Genomic DNA, 22052 nt, shown 5'->3' on the forward strand with positions numbered 1-22052 from the left:
CCAGTCTTCTTTCTTGACCGCCTCTTACAATCATCCCATCCCATCCCTCCCTCTAATTAGTTACTCACATTCTCACGATGAATCATCGATCAAGCCCGGTGGTATGAGAATCAAGTATGCATCCCGGTCTTGTGGCAACCAGTTAATCAACCCTGAACCGACAAGCATGATAACTTTCCCCTTCAGGCGATCTCCATGCTCTGCTCCTGTCTATTTCCCCACTCGTCCTCAGATGGATCATGGATGGAAGTGAAGGGGTTCCATCTTTTTTCCATCTCCAAAGTTCAAACCCACCCTCAGTCACCCACCAACCCCCCCCCCCGTGGAGCGGTTCTCTACCGCGCTCCTACCAAGCTGGAACGCTACATTTCGGCGGCTACCGGTGAAATCAGAATAGAGATGGTGCTGGTTGGACGAAGAGAAGCCGGAAAGTGGCCCCACTGCAACCTCGGCTCCACCGAGCGTCCGCCTTAGCGAAAAGCAGTGACCGCAGAGGGTTACTCTGTTAGGAAGAGTTCACGAGACCACCCTCTGGCATCGTGTACTGTACACCCTGTACGGAGTACTTCCTGTATAGCCTACTAGCTACTCCGTACACACCAACCAACTCAACCTCGGGTGATTATGGCTACCTAGTACTATGGCACGGGCTTGAAATTGCATCCTTTCTGGCGCCGACCTCACTATCTATCACCCTCCCCTTGCAAGTGGCTCACTTTATTACTTCTTCCTGCTCGGCAAGGACACGGGCAATCTGGCGGTGACAGACCGACTAAGTCGTACTACCTATCCCGTGCCAATCAATCCGGTCGGATAAGGATTAGAGGGTAGATGGAAATGTAAGTGAAGAGCTTCGGAAGCCGTGGAAGTCCCAATTCAATCTACATCACACTAGTAGTAGTTCGGAGGGCCGGACTGGTACGGTCCACCTCTTGCACGGTGAAATTGAAGCCGGTACCCAATGACTGCTGCGGACGGCCATTCCCAATGCAGCGGATCTTCCTGAGCTCGCCTGCGGATTGGCGACTTGGACCATCAGCTTATCGCTACACAACCATTGGCCCTGATCCCTTTGCCACGTTGTTATTGGTCAGTGCTCTCCGACCAGCACGGACAGACCCCGAAAGACGCTGGCACTCAGTCTCCAGGCCCGCAGACTGGACGGTCGCCGCCTCTCCAGGGCGATGTTCCCGCCGCCGCAACTTCGGGCAAACTGGAACCCGCCTGGAGTCGATTATGTAATGGTTATGACTGTCGCGGTGGCTTTATTTCCCTTTCCGGCTAGCTCTTCCGTTGTACCTCGGCCGTTGAGGGTTTGACTTGTCTGCTTTGAGTGCTCTCCAGCTTCACCTCAAGTCACTCTCACTGCCACTGACTCGCTGCAGGCGGATCTTCTGCTGACCGACCGTTGAAATTGGAGTCCTCGACGCCTCTGCACGGGATCCAAGCCCTGTCAACGTACACCCTACGACAGACAGAGTATAGGTCAGCTGGGCGTACCTGACAGCTCCCGGAGAGATAATTGACCCGTCTGCGACTCCCTCGTCGAGTCGTCCTGCAGTCTGAAACAGCATCCGAGATTGAGAGTCGTTCGGGAAGCCGCTAAGGCGAGTCTAAATTGGTCAGGATTTCACTAGACCTCCCATCGGGCTCGCTGGTTGGTGCGACCTGCAGCTATCGCTGTAAGACATCCGCCGCCGTACAGGTGCAATAAGCCCCGGCACTGTCGGCCATCGTATTGAGTAGCTTCGACAGTCACTTACTAGGTACAATCACTATTCAGTTGCCCTGTCAGGGCAGTCTAGACTACTCCTCTTACTAAGGAAGCAACCTGGGATGTTCAACATGTACACTACTGCAGGATCCGAACTAGCCTGCCCTGCCAATCGCCTTGTCTTCACTTGCAGGGGACCAGGAATCATGACGACAATGGCGTCTATACATCGCAGGGATGTATGCGACAGGAACTATAGTTCGTTCTACTATATGGAAGGCGCTGGAAAGGGTTTCTTCCGATGGTCTTAGAATCGGGGCCAACCTGGAACGCAAGTCGGCATGGCATGGACGATGTAACAGCAACCGGCAGCTAGATCAGCAGCTAGAGCGCATCAAAAACAAAGCGCGTGTGACGAGGCAACCAGACGCCCTGCCCAACAATCCATCATCCAGGTTGCTAGTCGCTGAGTACTCCGTAGCACAAGTCGCTAAGGAATAGTGCCAAGGCCAAGCATTCTGGCAGTTGATCTATCAATCAACTGTCTGCCCCTATGAAAGCACAGGCATTTTCGATGATCGCCCTAACTCATTTTGAATTGGACGAGAATCAATTCCCGGTCCAAGGAGAATGTTCTCCACGACGCTTTCTCAGAAGTATACTATCACGGAGTAAACGCGTACGGCATCGTATCAAACCGGCCGGAATGCTAAAGTAGAAACCTAAAAAAAGGCACTCAACCACAGAAAACCCCTCGGGTTGTGGTTGAGTCTCGGCGAGACGAGATTCTCTTGCCGAGACTGAAGATGGCTGGAGACTTCGAACAGCGACAACTCCCGGTGAGGGGTGAAAGGGGACGAAAACAGACCGAAAAGTCTCCGGGCCATTTTCTGTCTGTCTCGCCTTCTCCAAATTGGACTTCCCCCAGCAACCCGTTCTTCGCCTCCCGACACCAACTGCCAGCAGGGCCCGGAACCATGGTTCGAAGGTTGATGCTAAGGAGAGACTCGGGGGGAGGATCTCCGTCGATCCATCCTAAATCAGTAATCTCGTCGAACGCTCGTCGAAGGGCTCGAAGGGCTCGAAGCCCGCCCGCCCGCCCCCTCGCCCGTCCGGTGGTCCGAGAAACGATGCTGTCGTTCGAGAGATGGGAGAATCCATGTTTCTTCAAACTGTGAATACGGGGATGGAGTTGTTGTTGTTGATCAACGTGGGCAAAAGGGGGCGAAGGGGTCCGAGCTGGATCTTGGGGTACCGTAGTTTCGAGTTGATGGAGCATGTTTTTCTCTACTCCTGGCTTGTTTCTCTTCGCTGAAAATTATTCGAGTCTAGCGCTTTGCTTTTGCAACGACAATGAAACTAGACAATTGCCTACACCGCACTGTTGTTTCGATGAAGAGACAGACTGAGGTGGGGAGAGAGGGCGGCCGCAGGCACCAACAACTAAACAAGCTACTAACTACTCTCAGCGCTAGTATGAATACTGTAGTAGAGCAAAGTAAACAACAATCCATTACGGAGTCGACGCGAAGACCACGCAGCAATCAGCATCCAAAACAACCACTCAAGCAGCCGAGCCGAGCACATTTAGCGACCCAGTGAGCCAGACGCCAAGTGCTCAGAGAGGAAACTTAGCTCGTGCGCGGAACCTTTTCTTCAATTTGATCCACTTGTCATCTTAATCTTTTTAGCAACCCGCGGACATCCTCATCAGAAAGTGCCCCCCCCCCCTCGCCCTTTTTGGGGCAGAAGAATCCCGCTACGAATAGTAACGGTGTACGTATACTCCCGTATACCTCGGCTCCCACTTCCGTCTACGTGTGGTAATGAATGCTTCACTCTTCACAAGCAATTACGGAGATGTCTTGCTGCTCAAGAAGCTTCGCCACATCGTGGCTGAGCTCTTCGTGCACTCTTTCTCCGTACATGTGCCCATCATCGCGGTGCATTGCCAAATATACTTCTTCAAAACATCATCGACTACGTAGTCTAGACACTCGAATAAACTCCGTCCAAAGTGACAAGAGCAGTAAGGCCGAGTTTATACTCTGCACCAAGAAAAATCTATACAGCGCAAAACACAAATTCAATGGACGGGTCTAAGCCTACCTAAGTCTAGTTGGTGCAGTGCAGTGTGCAGTGCAGTCGCAGCCCTGTCAATCATCCCCCTCCCCCCTCGACCGGACCGGTTCAGAATTCGAATCTCGGTCGAGAGAAACAGAGAGAGAGATCTCAAATGCATGAGATTCTCGATTTGGTTTGGCGCGCGATGATGCCCGCTAGGTTGGTTTGGGATTAACCTGCGCTTTTGCCAGATGGTGCAGTTCTAAGGATTGAAGTCGGGAGGGGGGAGAATGGGTTTCTTTTCTGGGTGTGGTTGTGTTTGTTTGTGTTTTTTTTGCCCGCATAGTATGTATGCTACGGACTATGTAAGTGTGTTTGTTTTTGGTGGTTGGATTTGTTTTTTTTTTCTGGCTCCGGCTGGCTGTTGGAGGGTGTTGAAGGGTAACTCGGGATGGGTGGGCTGTGTGCGTCTACCAGCTCAATTTTTTATAAACACATACCACTTCAAATACGGAGTAATCGTAGATGTGTACGTGGTCTGTTTCGGGTGTTGTGTTGGGAAAGGGAGGGGAGGGGGGGGGGGCATAGTTTAATCAGATGGAGGGGTGTCAACTTTCAAGAAGTCAAGACGGGTCGAGAGAGAGAATTTGGGGAATCGGGGGTTGGTTGGGCGGGGTGAGAGCCCAGGACAGAGGGGTGTGCACTGCGCGCACTGCAGTTGCATACTACAGTAAGTTACCGTACATTATTGTGCCTTCAATGTTTGTCTGGGACGGTCTCGTCTCAGACTTCCTTAGACAGAGGAAAGGGGAAGTGCTATCCGCAGTGTCTGCCGCACTCTCATCGTCGCCGGGAATTGATATTGCCAGAGCCGGGAGATCTTCCCCGTGGTACTCCGTACAGTACGGAGCACAAACAAACATTCCTTTTCCGTTGCGGTTTCAGTAATGGATGAGATGCTTCAGATTCTCGGCGATCGTTCAGCCAGCAGTGCTCCATGGATTTTCACATGCAAAGCTTAAGTCTACGAGAGTACAGTGCTCGTACTTCGTACTTTCTAACCCGAGCTTGATGCCTGAGCCCTTACTTGCAGTGATGCACATAACTCAATGCGCATGATATACATAGTTTGGGTCCGTGTACCCGTACATGGATCAGATTCGATATATCAACATCTCCCAGAATCCACAGGCAGCGCCCTTTCAGCAGCAGGAGCCAGAGATCGTATGGAATGTGCAGTTCACAGTATGCATCTATCCTATTTCAGTGGCAAGCAGGGAGATGAGTCGATTCGGTTTCTCCTGGATATGTTTGGATCTCGATCAGCTGGTGGCTACCTTCTATTCTACGGAGTACTCCGGGCAGGACCTTAGGTACCTCTCGGCACTTGCGGTGTTGGCCTGACACCGCCACCCGTGATGGAAATGTGGCAAAGGCATCCACCCGCCCGCCCTCATGGCTGTGTCTTCACCGGGTGCTCATCGGTCACCTGACTGACCTCCCCGCCGCCACGGTAGCGGGGAGGAGACTCTCCCTAATCGCAATCACCGGGCGGCTCAGTGGCGGCGGGGTTCGATTCCATGTTCTCCAACATTGCCTGTCCCGAACCAAGTGGACTGTTATCATTCAATCAGATTGTTGTTAGCTAAACCTCAGCTCTCACCGAAATCATTCCAAGAACAGTCCTTGCCACCTTTACGCAGCATATGCTCATACGATGAGAATGGGATTGATTGGGGAAGTTCATCCATTCCCCCTTCAGGTCACCGACCCGTCTGGGGACTTGGGGTGCAATGTCAGCTCCCCCCTTCCATGATCACCCCAGTTGGCATGTATCAAGAATCAGTTTGAAAGGATGAGCGGTCTCGGGTTTGTTTGAGGGGTCGATCTGCAGCGCACGGAATGCAGGCGGGGTAGAGGGCGCGGCTTGCGAGTACTACTGTACTGTATGTACATCGACCGTCTCTGCGTTGTCGGGATGAGGGGGTAAGAAAGTCTTTACCAACAATACAGGCTAACACGATGCCCGTTTCCTGATCATCGACTTGAGGGTGGTTTTGCCGAAGAAATCCCTATGCTGACGGTCTGGTTCTCACAGCTAAACCCATCTCACTGCCGATGACGCCAGGGTCCCTCCATTACTGTTATCTATGGCGTCAGTCAAGATAAGATCGCATCGCGAACCCCACTCAAGGCACATTTCAGTCTCATAGCTGTGTACCAATACTTCGGAGGCTCTTCAACCAGCCACATCATTGACTCCAACTCGACAGGCTAATTAGGGGACTCTCGCTTCCATACCAGTGGTACTTGGGTACTTCAATTTCCGATCCCAGTAACAACCGGGAACGCTTGCGTCACATGGCACCCTTTCTCCGAGCCGATCAGATACAATGCAACCTGACTGAACACGGACCAGTTTGCAGTCTAGCCACCCCTCCCCCAAGGCCTCAATAGCCTGGACCGACCGTGTCCAAGATCCAATGGCGCTGACACGTGTGTATCTGCAACCCCGAATGTAATCAGTGCGTCATATGAGGGGTTCCTAAGTTGGTCCAAATCAGGATATGGCACCCTTCGCGGTCTATAGACCGAGACGACAACCAGTTGCGGGTGGTTGTCGGGCCCAGAACGAGCTGGGCAGCATCGAGGCTCTATGTCGATATCGAGATGCCTCGACAGGAACCGTACCGACTCGACTCTCATGCATTTGGAGGGGGTCGCTTAGGGCGCTTCCGTGACAGCTGACAGTCGATGCACAATCTGGTGTACCCCGCACCAGCGTCCCTGTGTTACTCACATACGGGCTGCGCTCGAGGGGTACAGCATTCCGCCCAACGCGTACCCTGTACATGAATTGAATATGCAGCTCATAGTCCCGATGGCGTCTTAGCCCCATGACACGTGTGAACCTGGTGTGAATCATGCCTGGATCCCTGTTGATGCCCTAGGACGACAAAATATCGGAACTGTCTGCTATTGATCTTGAAGCGCTGTATGCGCGAATCGCGTTGCGACCGAGGGCAGAGTAGATCGGAGACTGTACAGTCGGACTCCAGGATGACCTTGCTCACAACCCGACGCCGAGCGCGTCGGAGCTTCTTAGTTGTTGCAGCCTCCGGCTCAAATGATCCATTTCTCGTATCGACGCCGCATGGCTCTCACTCACCCGATGCCTGCGATATGACTCGACAAGCCCTTTACAGACCGCCACTTGAGACTGCGATGTCCCCCAACTAATCAGCGCGATCCCGTTTGTCCGGTGATTGTGCATGCTCATGACAGATGCTTGATGTGCATGTGCTCTTCGCGATGTGGTGTCACCGTCGTTCGCGCAGGCCCATGTCAGACTATCCGCAGAATGTATACAAACTACCAGTGTCACCGATATGTTTCGAGCCGAGATTGTGGCTTACGAGTCTGTCGAAGCATTTGACAACTGGTCGTTGCATCGGCATTGATGACCAGACAGTGCCATTCTCATGTCGGTCGATCGAGAGGTTTCGCTAAGCTCGGGTAGATATCATGTTAAGTCACAAAAATTTGTCGCCGCTGTCAAAGGACTTCGTCACGGGTGAACGCACACTGACCATCGACAAGCGACTGCTGTGTTGTTGGATTAAGGCTGTTTGCTTCACCCTGCATGCGATGCATTCGCACCGCGGTGTGCTCATCATCCGAGGAACGTGCAGCAGAAAGCAAACTACATTGCGACTCACGGTTCAACGTCAGTGGATCCTCTACATTCTCAACCTGAGCAGCCCTTGTCGTTAGTCCCGACCACGGCGGTCCCTTGGAAGGACGAGATATTGTCTTTTTGCAGGTCGGACGGTAAGAGCATGCTAAAATTTATCGTGTCTTCTGAAGCTGGGATGTTTGCTGCTCTCATCGGACGATCATCTAGGTTTAAACTACCTGTAGGGGCGACATCAAGCTTTTTCGTTGTTTTCAAAGAATCTTAAGGATAACGCCAGGTTTTGTCTCCAGTCTCAAACTTGGGCCAAGTGCTGCTTTATCGCACGCTCCTACACTTTCACCTACTCGTAGCGGCCAGAAAAGAGCCATTCCCGGTCATTCTTCATGTCACGGCTCGCCTGTATTGTCCAGAATCAAACAACAAGCATTGATCGCAAGCGCTAACAGTGTAGTCGTTCTTCGAGCAGCTGGCTCTCAGCTGCTCCTAGGTGTAGATAGCACTTGGGTGGAGTGATTTGCTGACCATGTTAGAACTTTCCGCTATTCCCTTACCATTCTAAAAGTCTTGGTGTTCGACGAGCAAAACCACTGCGGTCGCGCGACGCTTTGCTCAGTTGCAAAAAGCCTACGATGAAGGTTGGCAGTATTCGGTTCAGGCGTTAGACATTGGGGAGCGCGACATAATGGCTCGCTGGCTCATTCTATGTGATCATGAGCAGCAAACTTAGCGCAGGAAGCTATTCATTGTACGAAGTTATACCACAGTTAAGTGACCCTCTTTGAGAGTACGGAGGACTCGTTTCGCACGTTGACCGACTCCATGTGCATTTTTCAATCAATGCTGTCTCGGATACCATAGGCGAGCAAGAAAAATCCTTCCGAGGTGTAGGAAGTATCCCCTAGTTTCACCTCGTTCCGCCTATGTTTAGAGGCGAATCCTTCGCGTCAACGATATTAAATATATATCATTCGAAGGACGATACGAGCTCCTGGTTCCGGATCACTATCCGACAGCCTGTATCCTCCGGGTCGGTCGCTTCCGGACCAGAAGCGTGGACTTCGGACAGTCACAGTTGTCGCAATCGCGACTAGCCCAAGTTGAATGAGTAGGATCACTCTGGATGTTCAGGCTGACTCTCGTGCTGTTTCGCTGGCTTCAGGTTCTGCAGGGAGCATACCCGAGAGGTTATCGTGTGCAACTCTCAAGACAGAAATCTGCACGAGACCGGAAGTTCGCGCAACAGGCCAAGAATAAGCGAAGCGAGGGTCGATTGGGCCTTCTAGTCCAGCAACTAAAGGAATAGTAGTCGCAACGGGCCGGGCATAATCTTCGAAAGAGGATGGAATTTCCGCCTCCGGCTTGAAAAACCCTTACACCCCTGCTGCTTTGGCTGGGCTAGTTGGATCTAGCACGGCACCGTTCGAGATGGCGCCGGCTCTACATCAGGCGTGCGCAATCATTCATGTTTGTTTTGGACGAGGACTCGGTCTACAGAATAAGAGCGAACGACCGACCGGCGGGTTGCTGGAACAAGCATTGCTTTTTGATATCTCACCTGCAGGTTGATCAGCTGCAGGTACAAACCCTGGCAGGCACGAGGTCGATGCTCACTTCAACTGGTTAGACCACCAGGAATGAATGCAGCAATGCGATGCAAATTAACTTTGCAGCTTGTCTCAAATGCATAAGGTGTTTAAGTATTAGTGTGGCCAAATCTCCACCGGGGATTGGTCCTACGAATCCACTTGGTTAGTGTTCTGAATTGTCTTACGCCAGCATCCTTTGTAACTCGTTCTTGGTTTGGACGAGTTCCTGAAGTATGGAGAACGGAGATTCGTTGACTGCGGCTGGTGGAGCCGGCAGACGGACAGTTGAGAGTTTGAGAGGTTTTTTTCGCTGCTTGGTTTTGGCTTGGAAATGGAGGGTGACTTGGCTTGGTGTGGGCAACGGCACGCTCCGTCCGGATTTCCGAAGATTCCGTGACCAATTTGAATGTCTAAATGTCTAACCTGTGGTCCTCAGGGACCGGGGAATGATCTGTGCTTTGGGGAGTGGTATGGGGTCGATTGCTGGCCAGATGAGCTTCGGATATTGCTTTTGATAGTACTTTACTGTAGGCAATAATGTGTAGTGTCTTTAGTGGAATTGTTGTAATATCGGTTGTCGCTTGGCGTGTTCAGCTGGTTATTGGCTGGTTGTTGGCTGGTTATGGGCTGGTAGACAGCCTGAGGCTACAGCCATGTGTCAGGTTGATTATATCTTCTTCTTGATAACGGAGGGAGGAAGTGTCATAGTTGTGAGTCAATTTATGTATGCAACAAATGCATCTGCGAAGAGTCAGAGGTGTGTCGCGTGCCTGTCTATTCTAGTATGTTAGTTAGTTGTTTGCATGATGACTTAACCATTCTCATCCATGGCTCCTCCTCATCTTCTTCCGCTTGCATGCTTTAACTACTCTCTCGAATGAGTCGACTCCTACCCTCCATCGTGAGTGTCGATCCCTGCCTTCTGCTTCAATGCTTCATCCATTGGGGCAAAGTTAATATCCTTTAACTTTGACCCAAGGATGAACTAACCACACACCAAATGGGGAATCGCATACTGCTCCCTCCTCTCGTTGGCTGTCTCTGCCTCCCAGGCTCTCTTCCCCCCTTGCCGCTCTCCGGTCGTCGTACGATCGAGATCTCGCGCTCTCGCTCTTCTTCCTCATGGTCCTGCAGCCTGCTGAACTTTTCGGCGGGAGGCGAAGAAGTAATAAACCCTGCATGCATTAGCGGAAAGTTGAGAAGATTGAAATAGCACTCAAGCAAAACCAGTCTCTCTCTGCCCCTGGTCTTTTTTTCCCTCTTTCCTGTTTGCTTCTTCTTCTCCTCCTTCTTCTTTTGCAGCTTTTTTCTTTTCTTCTTCCTTTGATCGATCCTCTTTCCAGCCTTACGGATAAGATAAGATCTTCCCATGCTTCGCACCTAAACAGCATGGAGCAGCAGCAGCAGCAGCAGCACGAGGCCAAGCATTATGCCGGCGATCCCGCGGCGATTGAGTTGCATTCCCCCTCCGACGGTCGTCGTTCGTCTGTCTCGGCCCCGATTAATGCTTCCGGCCACAAGCAGGAGCTGGATCGGAATTTTGGCTTCATCAATATCTGTGGTCTGGCTTTGACCAGTGGAAATACCTGGATCGCCCTGGGTGGAAGTATTGTATGTGTATCTTGTTGCCCATGGTGGTGGTGGTGGTAGTAGTGGATAGTGGCTGACTGCCATGTACAGGTCACAGCTATCTATGATGGCGGCCCGCCCGGTGTCATCTATGAGATGTACGTTGGCTCTACTGTTTGGCTTCAGGTATAAGGAGCAGAAAGCTGACTGTCGCTTGCAGGATCGCTGCCTCCTTCTTTTACTGGTTCATCGCCGCCTCCCTGGCCGAGCTGGCCTCGTCCATGCCATCCTCCGGTGGAGGTGAGTCCAATCCTGCCATGAGAGGACTGATGATCAAAGGACTAATGATCAATTCGTTCGCTCAACAGTCTACCACTGGGCAACCATCACCGCTGGTAGATACGGACGTCCGGTCGGCTTTTTCGCCGGATGGTGGAACTTCCTGGCCTGGATCTTCGGCGCCGCCTCTACGACGCAGATTCTAGGCACACAGGTGGTGTCGGCCTACGCGCTCTTCCACCCCGAGTACACCATCCAGCGTTGGCACGTTTTTATTGCCTACCTGATTTGCTCGATCGGCTGCTGTCTGACCGTCGCCTTTGCCAACCGGGCGCTTCCCATGATCGAATCCGTCGGTGGGGCATTGACGGTGGCTGGCTTCCTGATCACGGTGATTGTGTGCGCGGTGATGCCGCACGTCAACGGCCAACCCTACGCGACCGACGACTTCGTCTGGCGAGACTGGCTCAATGAAGCCGGCTACAGCAGCAACGGTTTCGTGTTCTGTTTGGGAATGTTGAACGGAGCGTTTGCCGTCGGCACGCCGGACGTGATCTCCCACCTGGCGGAAGAGGTCCCGCAACCGGGCAAGAACATCCCCATCGGCATGCTGGCACAGTACGTCATGGGCTTCTTCACGGCGTTTCTCTATCTCATCGTCATCTTCTACGGGATCACGGACCTGGACGCCGTCCTCGACGCCCCCTACCTCTACCCTTTGACCGAGATCTACGTCCAGATCACCGGCTCCCGCGGCGGCTCCCTGGGTCTGATCATTGTCTCGCTCCTCCCCTTGGTCGTGGCCATCATTGGCTGCTACCTCACCTCCAGCCGTGTCCTGTGGACGCTCGCCCGCGACGGCGCCACCCCCTTCAGCGGCTACCTCCGCCGCGTCGATCCGACGCACAAGAACCCCCTCGCCGCCGTGCTCGTCAGCGGCGTCATCCCCCTCGTCCTGGGTTGTATCTACGTCGGCAACTCCACCGCCTTCAGCGCGTTCGTCAGCTCGTTCGTCGTCCTCACCACCATCTCCTACCTCGCGGCCATCCTGCCGCACCTCCTGCGCGGGCGTCAGGGCATCCCCCGCGGGTGGTTCTGGATGTCCGGCCCCGTGGGCTTCATCGTGAACGGTGTCACGTGCGCCTTCATCATCGTGTTCATCGTGATCTTCTGTTTCCCGTTCTCGATGCCCGTGGATGCCGAGACGATGAACTACACGTGTCTGATCACGGGCGGGTTTACGATCCTGATTGCGGGCATCTGGGTGGCGAAGAAGGGGGATTACCAGGGTCCCACGGTAGTGGCGATCGAGAGTGAGGCTTTGGCTAAGGATGCTATCTAGTTTGACTTTTTTAGATGGTAATCGGCAGGAGCAGAGCAATGATGTGATTATATAGTATATTTTAATTTTCTGATGAAGGGGGATTTTCTAGATCTAGAGGTAATATAAAAGTCGTCGATTCTGTACTTCTTCATTCGATTCCTGATATTCTTTGAATGGTGCTGTTGTTGCTGTTGAGTAGTGAGCTTTATGCAGCTATATCGTTGATACTACTACGACTACTACTACTACTAGTAGTAGTAGTAGTATCGGGTCGGCAGTAGAAATGGTCTATCGGGCCTGCAGCAGCGTCTTTTACGCAACTTCACTCATGCATCGCGTTGTGCCAGGTCTGCCTTCCCGTAAGATGTTCTTGGGCTTCAGGCTGAGGCAATTGTTGACCGTGCCAGCCAAGGCCATTCTCTCACGATGCTTAGTGGAGGTGCATGACCCACTGTCCGTCCGAGAGAACTCGAGACGTTGTAGACATTAGCCTGTCCAGGGTGCGGGCCTCAACGACTCAATAATTCGCAAAGATGCCTTTTTTTCTGCTCGCAACTGCCGAGAGCACCGGTAGATGTAGTGTCGGTGGATGAATTGAGCCAAAAGAAATAAATGGCAAGACGCGAGAAAAGAATCGCACCACATCGGATGATGTCCGACAAGCTCATTTACCCGACTGTGACGTTCTTCTCAACTCCTCCTCAACTCCTCCTCAACTCCTCCTCAACTCCTCCTCAGCTCCTCCTCAGCTCCTCTCCGGCTAAAGCAAGATCAAGCAACATGAAGCTAGGGAAGGATTCAGGCTAAAGTGAGCAAGGGAAGATGATCGACACGCCTCTTGCACCACATCGCCGGTTTCTCCGCAGCCACCCCGCATCTATACTCGGCTTGACTCGACTCGACGCTTCAACTCGCCTATATAAATTCCTTCACATTTGCCGGCACAATTGAGGTTTCAGTATGACGTTGTCGCTCAATTCCCCCAATTCCCCAAATTCCTCTCACCCTCCGTTCAACCACAACCACCGCCATGGCTGTGGCGGCTCTTGCTCTGCTGGCGCTGTTGCCCCAAGCTCTGGCCCAACATAACAGCAGCTACGTGGATTACAACGTCGAGGCCAACCCGGACTTGTTTCCGCAATGTCTGGATACAATCTCCTTGTCCTTCCCCGACTGCCAGAGCGGTCCTCTGAGCAAGAACCTCGTCTGCGACTCGACCGCCTCGCCCTATGACCGCGCCGCGGCCCTGATCTCCCTCTTCACTCTCGAGGAGCTCATCGCCAACACTGGTAATACCAGCCCGGGTGTCCCGCGTCTAGGTCTGCCTCCATACCAAGTCTGGAGTGAGGCCTTGCATGGCCTGGACCGCGGCAATTTCACCGACGAGGGGGCTTACAGCTGGGCGACATCCTTCCCCTCGCCCATTCTCTCCGCTGCTGCCTTTAATCGCACCCTGATCAACCAGATCGCCTCCATTATCTCAACTCAGGGTCGCGCCTTCAACAACGCCGGCCGCTACGGTCTCGATGTCTACGCCCCTAACATCAATGCCTTCCGTCATCCTGTCTGGGGTCGCGGACAGGAAACTCCGGGCGAGGATGCGTACACTCTCACAGCCGCCTACGCCTACGAATACATCACGGGTATCCAGGGTGGCGTGGACCCAGAGCATCTGAAGCTCGCAGCGACAGCGAAGCACTTTGCCGGCTATGACATCGAGAACTGGGACAACCACTCCCGGCTGGGGAACGATGTCAACATCACGCAGCAAGACCTAGCCGAGTACTACACGCCGCAGTTCCTCGTGGCCACGCGCGATGCCCGCGTCCACAGCGTCATGTGCTCCTACAACGCCGTCAACGGCGTGCCCAGCTGCTCCAACACCTTCTTCCTGCAGACCCTCCTGCGCGACACATTCTCCTTCGTCGACCACGGCTACGTCTCCGGCGACTGCGGCGCCGTCTACGGCGTCTTCAATCCCCACGGCTACGCGGCCAACGAGTCCAGCGCCGCCGCCGACTCCATCCTCGCCGGCACCGACATCGACTGCGGCACCTCCTACCAGTACCACTTCAACGAGTCCATCACCACCGGGGCGGTCGCCCGCGACGACATCGAGCGCGGCCTCATCCGGCTGTACGCCAACCTCGTCCGGCTGGGCTACTTCGACGGCAACAGCAGCAGCAGCAGCCCGTACCGCAGCCTGAGCTGGTCCGACGTCCAAAAGACAGACGCATGGAACATCTCCTACGAAGCGGCCGTCGAGGGCATCGTCCTCCTGAAGAACGACGGCGCCCTCCCGCTTCCCTCCTCCTCCTCGGGCAAGAACAAATCCATCGCCCTCATCGGCCCCTGGGCCAACGCCACCACCCAGCTCCAGGGCAACTACTACGGCGCGGCGCCATACCTCATCAGCCCGGTCGACGCCTTCACGGCCGCCGGCTACACGGTCCACTACGCCGCCGGCACGGAGATCTCCACGAACTCGACGGCGAACTTCAGCGCCGCGCTCTCCGCCGCGCGCGCCGCCGACACCATCGTATTCTTCGGCGGGATTGACAACACCATCGAGGCGGAAGCCCAAGACCGCAGCTCGATCGCCTGGCCCGGCAACCAGCTCGAGCTGATCGCGCAACTGGCCGCGCAGAAATCCGAGTCCCAGCCCCTGGTGGTGTACCAAATGGGCGGCGGGCAGATCGACTCCTCCGCCCTGAAAACAAACCCGAAGGTCAACGCCCTCCTCTGGGGCGGCTACCCGGGCCAATCCGGCGGCCTCGCCCTCCGCGACATCCTCACGGGCGCCCGCGGCCCGGCCGGCCGTCTCACCACGACCCAGTACCCCGCCTCCTACGCCGAGAGCTTCTCGGCGCTCGACATGAACCTGCGGCCCAACACCACCACCAACAACCCAGGCCAGACCTACATGTGGTACACCGGCGAACCCGTCTACGAATTCGGCCACGGCCTCTTCTACACCACCTTCAAGGCTTCTTCCCTGCCCTCTTCCACCCAGAACACGACCTCCGCAGCAGCAGCAGCAGCGAGGAAACTCACCTTCAACATCACAGACCTCACCTCCTCCGCACACCCGGACACCACCACCGTCGCCCAACGCACCCTCTTCAACTTCACGGCGACCATCACGAATTCCGGGGCCAGGGACTCCGATTACACCGCCCTGCTGTACGCCAACACCTCGAGTGCGGGCCCGTCCCCGTACCCGAATAAATGGCTCGTCGGGTTCGATAGGCTCGGTGCCGTGGCCAAGGAGGGGGGCACGGCGGTGTTGAATGTGCCTGTGGCGGTGGATCGGTTGGCGAGGGTCGATGACGACGGGAATTCCGTGCTGTTTCCGGGGCGGTATGAGGTGGCCTTGAATAATGAGCGCGAGGTCGTGGTCGAGGTCGAGTTGGTGGGGGAGGCGGTGGTGTTGGTGAAGTGGCCGGAGGAGGTGCAGGGGGTGAAGGGGGATGAGTAGGTTTTTTTCTGTGGCAGGGAAGGGGGGGGACGGGGCCAGAGGGAACTTGGAAGGGTGGTTGTATATATCGTAGTAGGGGATAGTTGAATAGGGTTAGATGAGATAGCTTAGTTGGTTTATGTCTGCCATCGACGAACTGACTACCACCGAGTGGTTGTGCATAGTTAACGAACGCATGCAAAAGTTCCACATTCGATATTTTCAGTGCAGCGAAGTAAAGGAGGAATTATTCCCTTTCTTTGCGAGAGAGAGAGCAAGCTAGCAAGCAAGCAAGCAAGAACAACACGCTATATACAGTACACACTCCCCCGACCACTAGTAAAGTCCATAAGAATGATAACAACAGCAAAGTCAACGCCTTCCGTGCAGGATTTTTGTCTATATTCGATAACATACTCCGGGGAATAACAAGCCCGTAACCTCCCCCCTCCACGGCCGATCTGCCTCACTGTCCTGTCCTTAGACCGACAGCACCGCAAACAGACCTACCGCGTCTCCTTCCCCCCGCTCCGCACCTCCCGCTCCAACACATCCAACGCCTCCGCATACCGCTTGCGCGCCTCCTTCATCCCCTCCAGACTGACAGCCACCCGGTGCATTTTCTGCGGGACGGCTCCACCACCGCCACCACCACCGCCACGCACGATCTTCCCGTCCGCTGCGCCGCCGATCTGCTGCGCGAACCACTTGCCCTCGCGGTGGGCGACGAGCGTGTAGGCCTGCCCCAGCAGGCCGGCGCGCGCCGTGCGGCCCACGCGGTGCACGTAGGTCGTCACGCTGGTCGGCACGTCGTAGTTGACCACGTGCGTCAGGCGGGGCAGGTCCAGGCCGCGCGAGGCGCGGTCCGTCGCGATGATGATCGATAGCTTGCCGCGGCGGTAGGCGGTCAGCGTCTTGCGCGAGGCCGAGGATTTGTTGGACTTGATGATCGTGCCTGTGCGGGAGGCGAGGGTCGGGTCTAGAAGCGCGAGCAGGCGCGCGAGACGCGAGGCGGATTCGGAGGATTTGGTGAAGATGAGAACGGTCGGCGTGTTTGTTTGTGTGTTGGAGGGGCGGGGGCGAGTGGGTTTGGTTGGGGAGGTGGAGCTGTCGCTGTTGCTGTCGCTGTCGCTGTCGGATTCGCTGTCCGAAGAACTCGAAGAATCAGACTCGCTGTCAGAGGTGTCGTCTGAATCGGAGTCCGAGCCTGAACTGGATGTGTCCGAGTCGGAGTCTGTGTCCGAATCCGAGTCTGAATCGTCCGAGCTGGACTCGTCCGAGGAGGTTTCTTCGTCGGAGGATGTTTCGTCGGAGGTATCGTCCGAAGTAACCGAATCGGAGGCTTTGGCCGGTTGTTTGGTGCCGTTGATTCGGATGTGGGAGAGGAGGAGGCGCAGCAGGTAGAGTGGCTTCAGGGATCCATCGCCCACCGAGATCGAGTGCTCCTTCAAGGTCGGCGGCAGGGTGAACTGCTCGTCGGCGCCGGCGATCACGCCACTCTCGTCGTCGCCGACGGCGGCGGTTTCGGTGGAACCCACAATGACGAGCTTGGGGTTGGCGAGTCGGAGAGAATTCAACTTGGTCACGTCCCGGGTCATGGTCGCACTCAGAACCACCTTCCTTGGCTCTCTGCTGTGGATCGGGAGGCCCAGCTCCGACAGGAAAGTCCCGCTGAAGCCGAACGCCTCGGGGGATCGGCGCGCATCCAGCGAATTCATGACCACGTCAACCCATTCTTGGAAGCTCTCGTTGAGCAACCGATCAGCCTCGTCGATCACGAGCCACTCCAAGTGTTTCAGCGTAAAGCCTTTGGTGTAGCGGATGTGGTCGACAAGTCGACCCGGGGTACAGATGAGGATGTCAACGTTCGGTTCCGAACGGTGCACGTATCCCGGCAGAGCCTCGCTCGAATCCACCGCATCGGAGATATATTCCTGCAAGTTGAAGTTGGTCCAGTCGTCCCCGGTCATTTTCACGTTCTGGCGGCGCTGGAACGTCGCGGGCCCGTACACCTGGTCGATGCGCATCAACGAGCGCTGCTCGTCCTTGATGGCTACGTTACCCACAGCCGATCCCACCCGCAGGCCGGAGCCAGCAGCACACAGCTCACACGCCTCGCGGGCCTGCTTCACCAGTTCTCGGGTTGGCACGACAATGAGACCCCGCAGCCGAGGGGCAGGGATCTGCTCAAGCGCGGTGACGAGCGGTAGAACGTAAGATAGGGTCTTTCCGGAGCCCGTGGCTGCAGAGACACAGACATCGCCGGCGTGGTTCTTAGGACCCTGGAGTAGCAGAGGAATGACTGCCGACTGCACAGCAAACGCTTCCTTGTAGCCATTATCCTCCAATACCCGCAGCAGGTTCGCATTAATCCCCAATTCAGAGAACTTCGTCTTCTCGGTCGCCGAGGTCCGCAAGGGATTGGCCAACCAGGCCGGAAGCGACGAGTATGTAGGCTTCTCAAACACCTCAGGGACTTGCTCAGGCTGTGGTAGAGGTTCCAAGCCTTGCGCTACCACTGGTTCAGCCGTCAACAGTCCTGTAGAGTCGTCTTCAACCGTATCCTTCTTGCGTGCTTTTTCCAGCTCTCTCGCCTTCATAGACTTTTCGAACTTCGACCTGATGCCCGCAAACTTGTCCTTCTGTTTCGCATCGCCGTCATCGGCCTGAGTAGATTCTGAAGCCTGGGCAGACTTCTTTGAGTCCTTGGTGCTCTTCTCTTCAACATCGACTAGATTCGCAGGTTCCTCAGCCGATTCAATAGCAGTTCCTGATGTCCGTCGCTTCGAGTGCTTCGATTTCTTCTTGTCTTTAGCGTCCTTGCTTGGAGTAGGCGCTTCGCTGCGGATCGACGAGACAGCACTCTCCTTCGGGGTCGATACTTCCGGAACAGCACCGTCGGCCGCCCCCGTGGATCGCTTTCTCTTCTTGTGGACGTCGGAGGACGGGGTGGAGTCGGCCGCAGCACCCGGATCTTTCTTGGATTTCTTGGTCGGCGTGGGTGTCGAGGTAGCGACGGTGGAGCCATCGAGGTCTCTCTTCCTCTTGTGAGACTTCTTGGTGCTCGACGGGGTTCCTGAGCTCATGTGGGACGTATCCTGACGCGCGGAGCGGTCGCCGGCCATGATCGCGAGGTCAAAAGGGGTCCTGGGCGGACGTTCGAAGAGGGGTGTTTGGGGAAATGCGGCGATCTTGCCTGTTGTTGCGAGTCTTTCTTTTTTCCAGCGGGGAATCTTTGAGGCGGCAGAACGGCACACCGCCTCCACCGCCGCCCGCGCGTGGCCCTCTCGGGATGGCCTCATTCGACCTCCTTTCTCCTCCTGTCGCCCACACAAACCTCCCTTTTTTGTGGATTGGACGTGGTGACTGAGTGTGATATGGACGGTGGGTGAGCGGATTGGATTGACAACCGCGCAGAGTCTCTCGAAGTTAGCTCAGGGCCAGCCGCAGCCATGCCTTACAATATTGCGTGAGTCCCGTCGCATGTGGTTCTCGGAGCGAGTCTAATGGTCTGCACAGTATGGTCAGTGACTTCTTCTTCCCCCAACCAGGTAGGCATACTGCCCTTCAACTGTCTGGCCTTATACTGACATGCTGAGATTTATAGGTGGGGTGGAAAGTCACATCTACCAGCTCTCGACCGTAAGCGACTATACTTCATCCCTACCCTCCATGATGGTCTACTCACCAGCCAACAGAAGCTCATCGATCGCGGACATAAAGTCATCATCATCACACATGCGTACAAAGGGCGGACCGGGGTACGATACTTGACAAATGGGCTCAAAGTTTACCATGTCCCATTCTTTGTGATCCACCGGGAGTCGACCATGCCGACGGTCTTCTCTTTCTTTCCAATCTTCCGCAACATTGTCATCCGCGAGCAGATCCAGATCGTCCATGGTCATGCGAGCTTGAGTAGCTTCTGTCATGAGGCCATTCTTCATGCGCGCACCATGGGTCTGCGGACAGTGTTCACTGACCATTCGCTGTTTGGCTTTGCGGATGCGGCATCCATCTTGACCAACAAATTGCTCAAGTTCATCCTAAGTGACGTTGACCACGTCATTTGTGTCAGTCATACTTGGTAAGTACTTGATCGCAGTGTCTTCCAGAAAGCCCCGACTGACCTGCGCGCAGTAAAGAGAATACAGTCCTTCGAGCCTCCCTGGACCCGCTGATGGTGTCTGTGATCCCAAACGCAGTGGTGGCTGAGAACTTCCGGCCGGCAGAACCGCGGTCCATGAAACCCATCGGCCCCAATGATACCATCACGATCGTCGTCATTTCCCGTCTCTTCTACAATAAGGGTACCGATCTGCTCATCGCAGCTATCCCGAGAATCCTCGCGTCGCACCCGAATGTACGGTTCATTATTGCGGGGTCCGGCCCCAAGGCGATCGATCTGGAGCAGATGTTGGAGCGCAACGTGTTGCAGGACAAGGTTGAAATGCTGGGACCGGTCCGGCACGAGGAAGTTCGAGACGTCATGGTCCGTGGCCACATCTACCTCCACCCCAGCTTGACCGAAGCCTTTGGTACTGTCATAGTCGAGGCCGCCAGCTGTGGACTGTACGTGGTGTGCACACGAGTGGGTGGTATCCCCGAGGTGCTGCCTCAGCACATGACGACATTCTCAAAGCCTGAGGAGGACGATATTGTTCTAGCAACTGGAAAGGCCATCGCTGCCTTGCGGTCGAACAAGGTGAGGACGGACCGGTTCCATGATCAAGTGAAGATGATGTATTCCTGGACCGACGTTGCCCAGCGCACCGAGCGAGTCTACCAGGGGATCTCCGGGGATATCAGCCCGGAGGAGTTTTACGGATACTACCCGGGCGAGGGTCTGGAGGCTAGCGGGGACCGTGTGCGGAGCTTCGCGCTGATCGACCGGCTGAAACGATACTATGGATGCGGTGTGTGGGCAGGCAAGCTCTTCTGTCTGTGCGTGGTGATTGACTTTCTTCTCTACGCCTTTTTGGAGATGTGGTTCCCGCGGGCGAACATCGATATTGCACGCAGCTGGCCGAAGAAAATACACCAACAGAACGACAACCACTCACTAGGGAACGAGCAGAAGAATGACCGCGAGCGCCTACATGCAAACTGACCAAGTCTTACCCTTCTTCATAATACCCATTTATTCACCATTGGCGATCTACATTTTTACTACAGTGTATAGACACCCTTCAGATACCCTTCATGACAAGCATCATTGAATTCTTCTCATCAAATTAATCATACATGAGCATTCGTGGGAAGCCTTCTCGCTCGAAAAAAAAACAGGTTCCTTTTGTGTCCATAAGAGATTCACCAGGGTCCAGCCCCGACAATTTGTGAAAGAAGACTCAGTGCTTGTGGGTGTTGTCCCGCTTGGTGCCGGGCTCATACTTCCACTCTGCGGCTGCGGTGGTAGCGGGCTCGGGCTGGCGGTCCTCTGCCGCGAGAGCACCCTTGTCGCCGCGCGGGCCGGCGAGGTGGGCCTCGTCGCGGTCGAGCGCCCGCTGGCCGGGGATGTCACGCTCGAGCTTGCTGTCGGCGTGGGCGCCGACCTGCTCGAGGCCGGCGGACTGGCCCTTGCGGCCTGGCTGGCCGTCGTGACGCAGCTCGGCGCTGGACTGGCCGGAGCCCGGGTGGCCCAGGCCGGTGTGTACGTCCCGCGAGGTGGCGCCCATCAGGGTGTCGGCGGCGGAGGTCTTGACGGACTCCTTGCCGTGGCTCCGCTCGACGTTGGGGTTCAGGGCCTGGCCGCCGACCTCGCTGGTGGTGTTGGCGCTGTAGGAGTTTGAGGCGGGCGCCGTGCCGGCCGGGTATGTCTCGGCGCGGAACTCCGGGGCGAAGTCGGCGGGCGCGACCTTGCGGCCGGGTTGGTGCTACACTGTCTGTCAGATTCGATGCTCAGATCTGGAGTTATAGACGGCGGAGGAAAGACATACCCCTCCCTCCTCGAGAGGGCCGCTAGGCTTAACGGAGGGCTTGAACTCGCCCTGCTGGGGGTTGGCAACGGAGTCGGGGTTGCTGAAGTGGCTCATTTTGGATGGTGTGTTGGTATAGACTCAAAACAAGATAAAGGAAAAAGGTAGCGTCGCGTGATTCGTGGGCGGATCGTAGAGTATTCTGGAATAGGACTCTAATTGATTTTCAAAGATTCTAGCTCTCGCATGGACAGACGCACCTTATAAGTAGGGGGGAGGGGGGGATGAAAGCTACACAGCAGGTAAAGTTAGGGCTTCCGCGGGCGGCGGGAAGGGAGGAGGGGGGGTTTACGTCAAGATGACTTCGACTGACTTCATCTCTCTCACCTACCCTCCCCTCCCATCTCCTCCCGGGAGCCCCTTGAGTATCCAGGATAACGTCATGCA

The 22052-nt window shown here is 55.2% G+C and overlaps 6 protein-coding genes across 6 annotated transcripts; 4 read left to right on the forward strand and 2 right to left on the reverse strand.

The window, feature by feature from the left end:
• Positions 1-987: 987 nt before the first annotated feature.
• BO95DRAFT_467300 (uncharacterized protein) lies at positions 988-1412 on the forward strand (the record flags this gene model as incomplete). Its single annotated transcript, XM_025589278.1, has 3 exons — positions 988-1089; positions 1149-1313; positions 1386-1412. The coding sequence occupies 3 exons, from the start codon at positions 988-990 to the stop codon at positions 1410-1412; spliced, it is 294 nt and encodes a 97-aa protein (XP_025438490.1).
• Positions 1413-10219: 8807 nt separating this feature from the next.
• Positions 10220-12308, forward strand: BO95DRAFT_446418 (amino acid transporter). The gene is made up of 4 exons (XM_025587375.1): positions 10220-10672; positions 10742-10788; positions 10851-10930; positions 10999-12308. The coding sequence occupies exons 1-4, from the start codon at positions 10451-10453 to the stop codon at positions 12249-12251; spliced, it is 1602 nt and encodes a 533-aa protein (XP_025438491.1). The 5' UTR covers positions 10220-10450; the 3' UTR covers positions 12252-12308.
• Positions 12309-12820: 512 nt separating this feature from the next.
• On the forward strand, positions 12821-15728 carry xlnD (beta-xylosidase XylA). Its single transcript, XM_025581447.1, has one exon. The coding sequence runs from the start codon at positions 13264-13266 to the stop codon at positions 15709-15711; it is 2448 nt and encodes an 815-aa protein (XP_025438492.1). The 5' UTR covers positions 12821-13263; the 3' UTR covers positions 15712-15728.
• A 69-nt stretch (positions 15729-15797) lies between these two features.
• BO95DRAFT_446421 (putative ATP-dependent RNA helicase DBP6) lies at positions 15798-18879 on the reverse strand. The gene has a single exon (XM_025587376.1). The coding sequence runs from the start codon at positions 18813-18815 to the stop codon at positions 16197-16199; it is 2619 nt and encodes an 872-aa protein (XP_025438493.1). The 5' UTR covers positions 18816-18879; the 3' UTR covers positions 15798-16196.
• Positions 18880-19020: 141 nt separating this feature from the next.
• On the forward strand, positions 19021-21181 carry BO95DRAFT_397162 (phosphatidylinositol N-acetylglucosaminyltransferase subunit A/GPI3). Its single transcript, XM_025583769.1, has 5 exons — positions 19021-19159; positions 19210-19241; positions 19298-19332; positions 19389-19777; positions 19831-21181. Exons 1-5 carry the CDS (start codon positions 19143-19145, stop codon positions 20798-20800), a joined length of 1443 nt encoding a protein of 480 aa, XP_025438494.1. The 5' UTR covers positions 19021-19142; the 3' UTR covers positions 20801-21181.
• On the reverse strand, positions 21039-21873 carry BO95DRAFT_517504 (uncharacterized protein; the record flags this gene model as incomplete). Its single annotated transcript, XM_025591905.1, has 2 exons — positions 21627-21873; positions 21039-21563 (listed from the first exon to the last, which is right to left on the reverse strand). The coding sequence occupies exons 1-2, from the start codon at positions 21720-21722 to the stop codon at positions 21039-21041; spliced, it is 621 nt and encodes a 206-aa protein (XP_025438495.1). The 5' UTR covers positions 21723-21873.
• Between the last annotated feature and the right edge of the window lie 179 nt (positions 21874-22052).

Source organism: Aspergillus brunneoviolaceus (genome assembly GCF_003184695.1).
Source record: "Aspergillus brunneoviolaceus CBS 621.78 unplaced genomic scaffold BO95scaffold_71, whole genome shotgun sequence".
In the NCBI taxonomy this organism is placed as follows: Eukaryota; Fungi; Ascomycota; class Eurotiomycetes; order Eurotiales; family Aspergillaceae; genus Aspergillus; species Aspergillus brunneoviolaceus.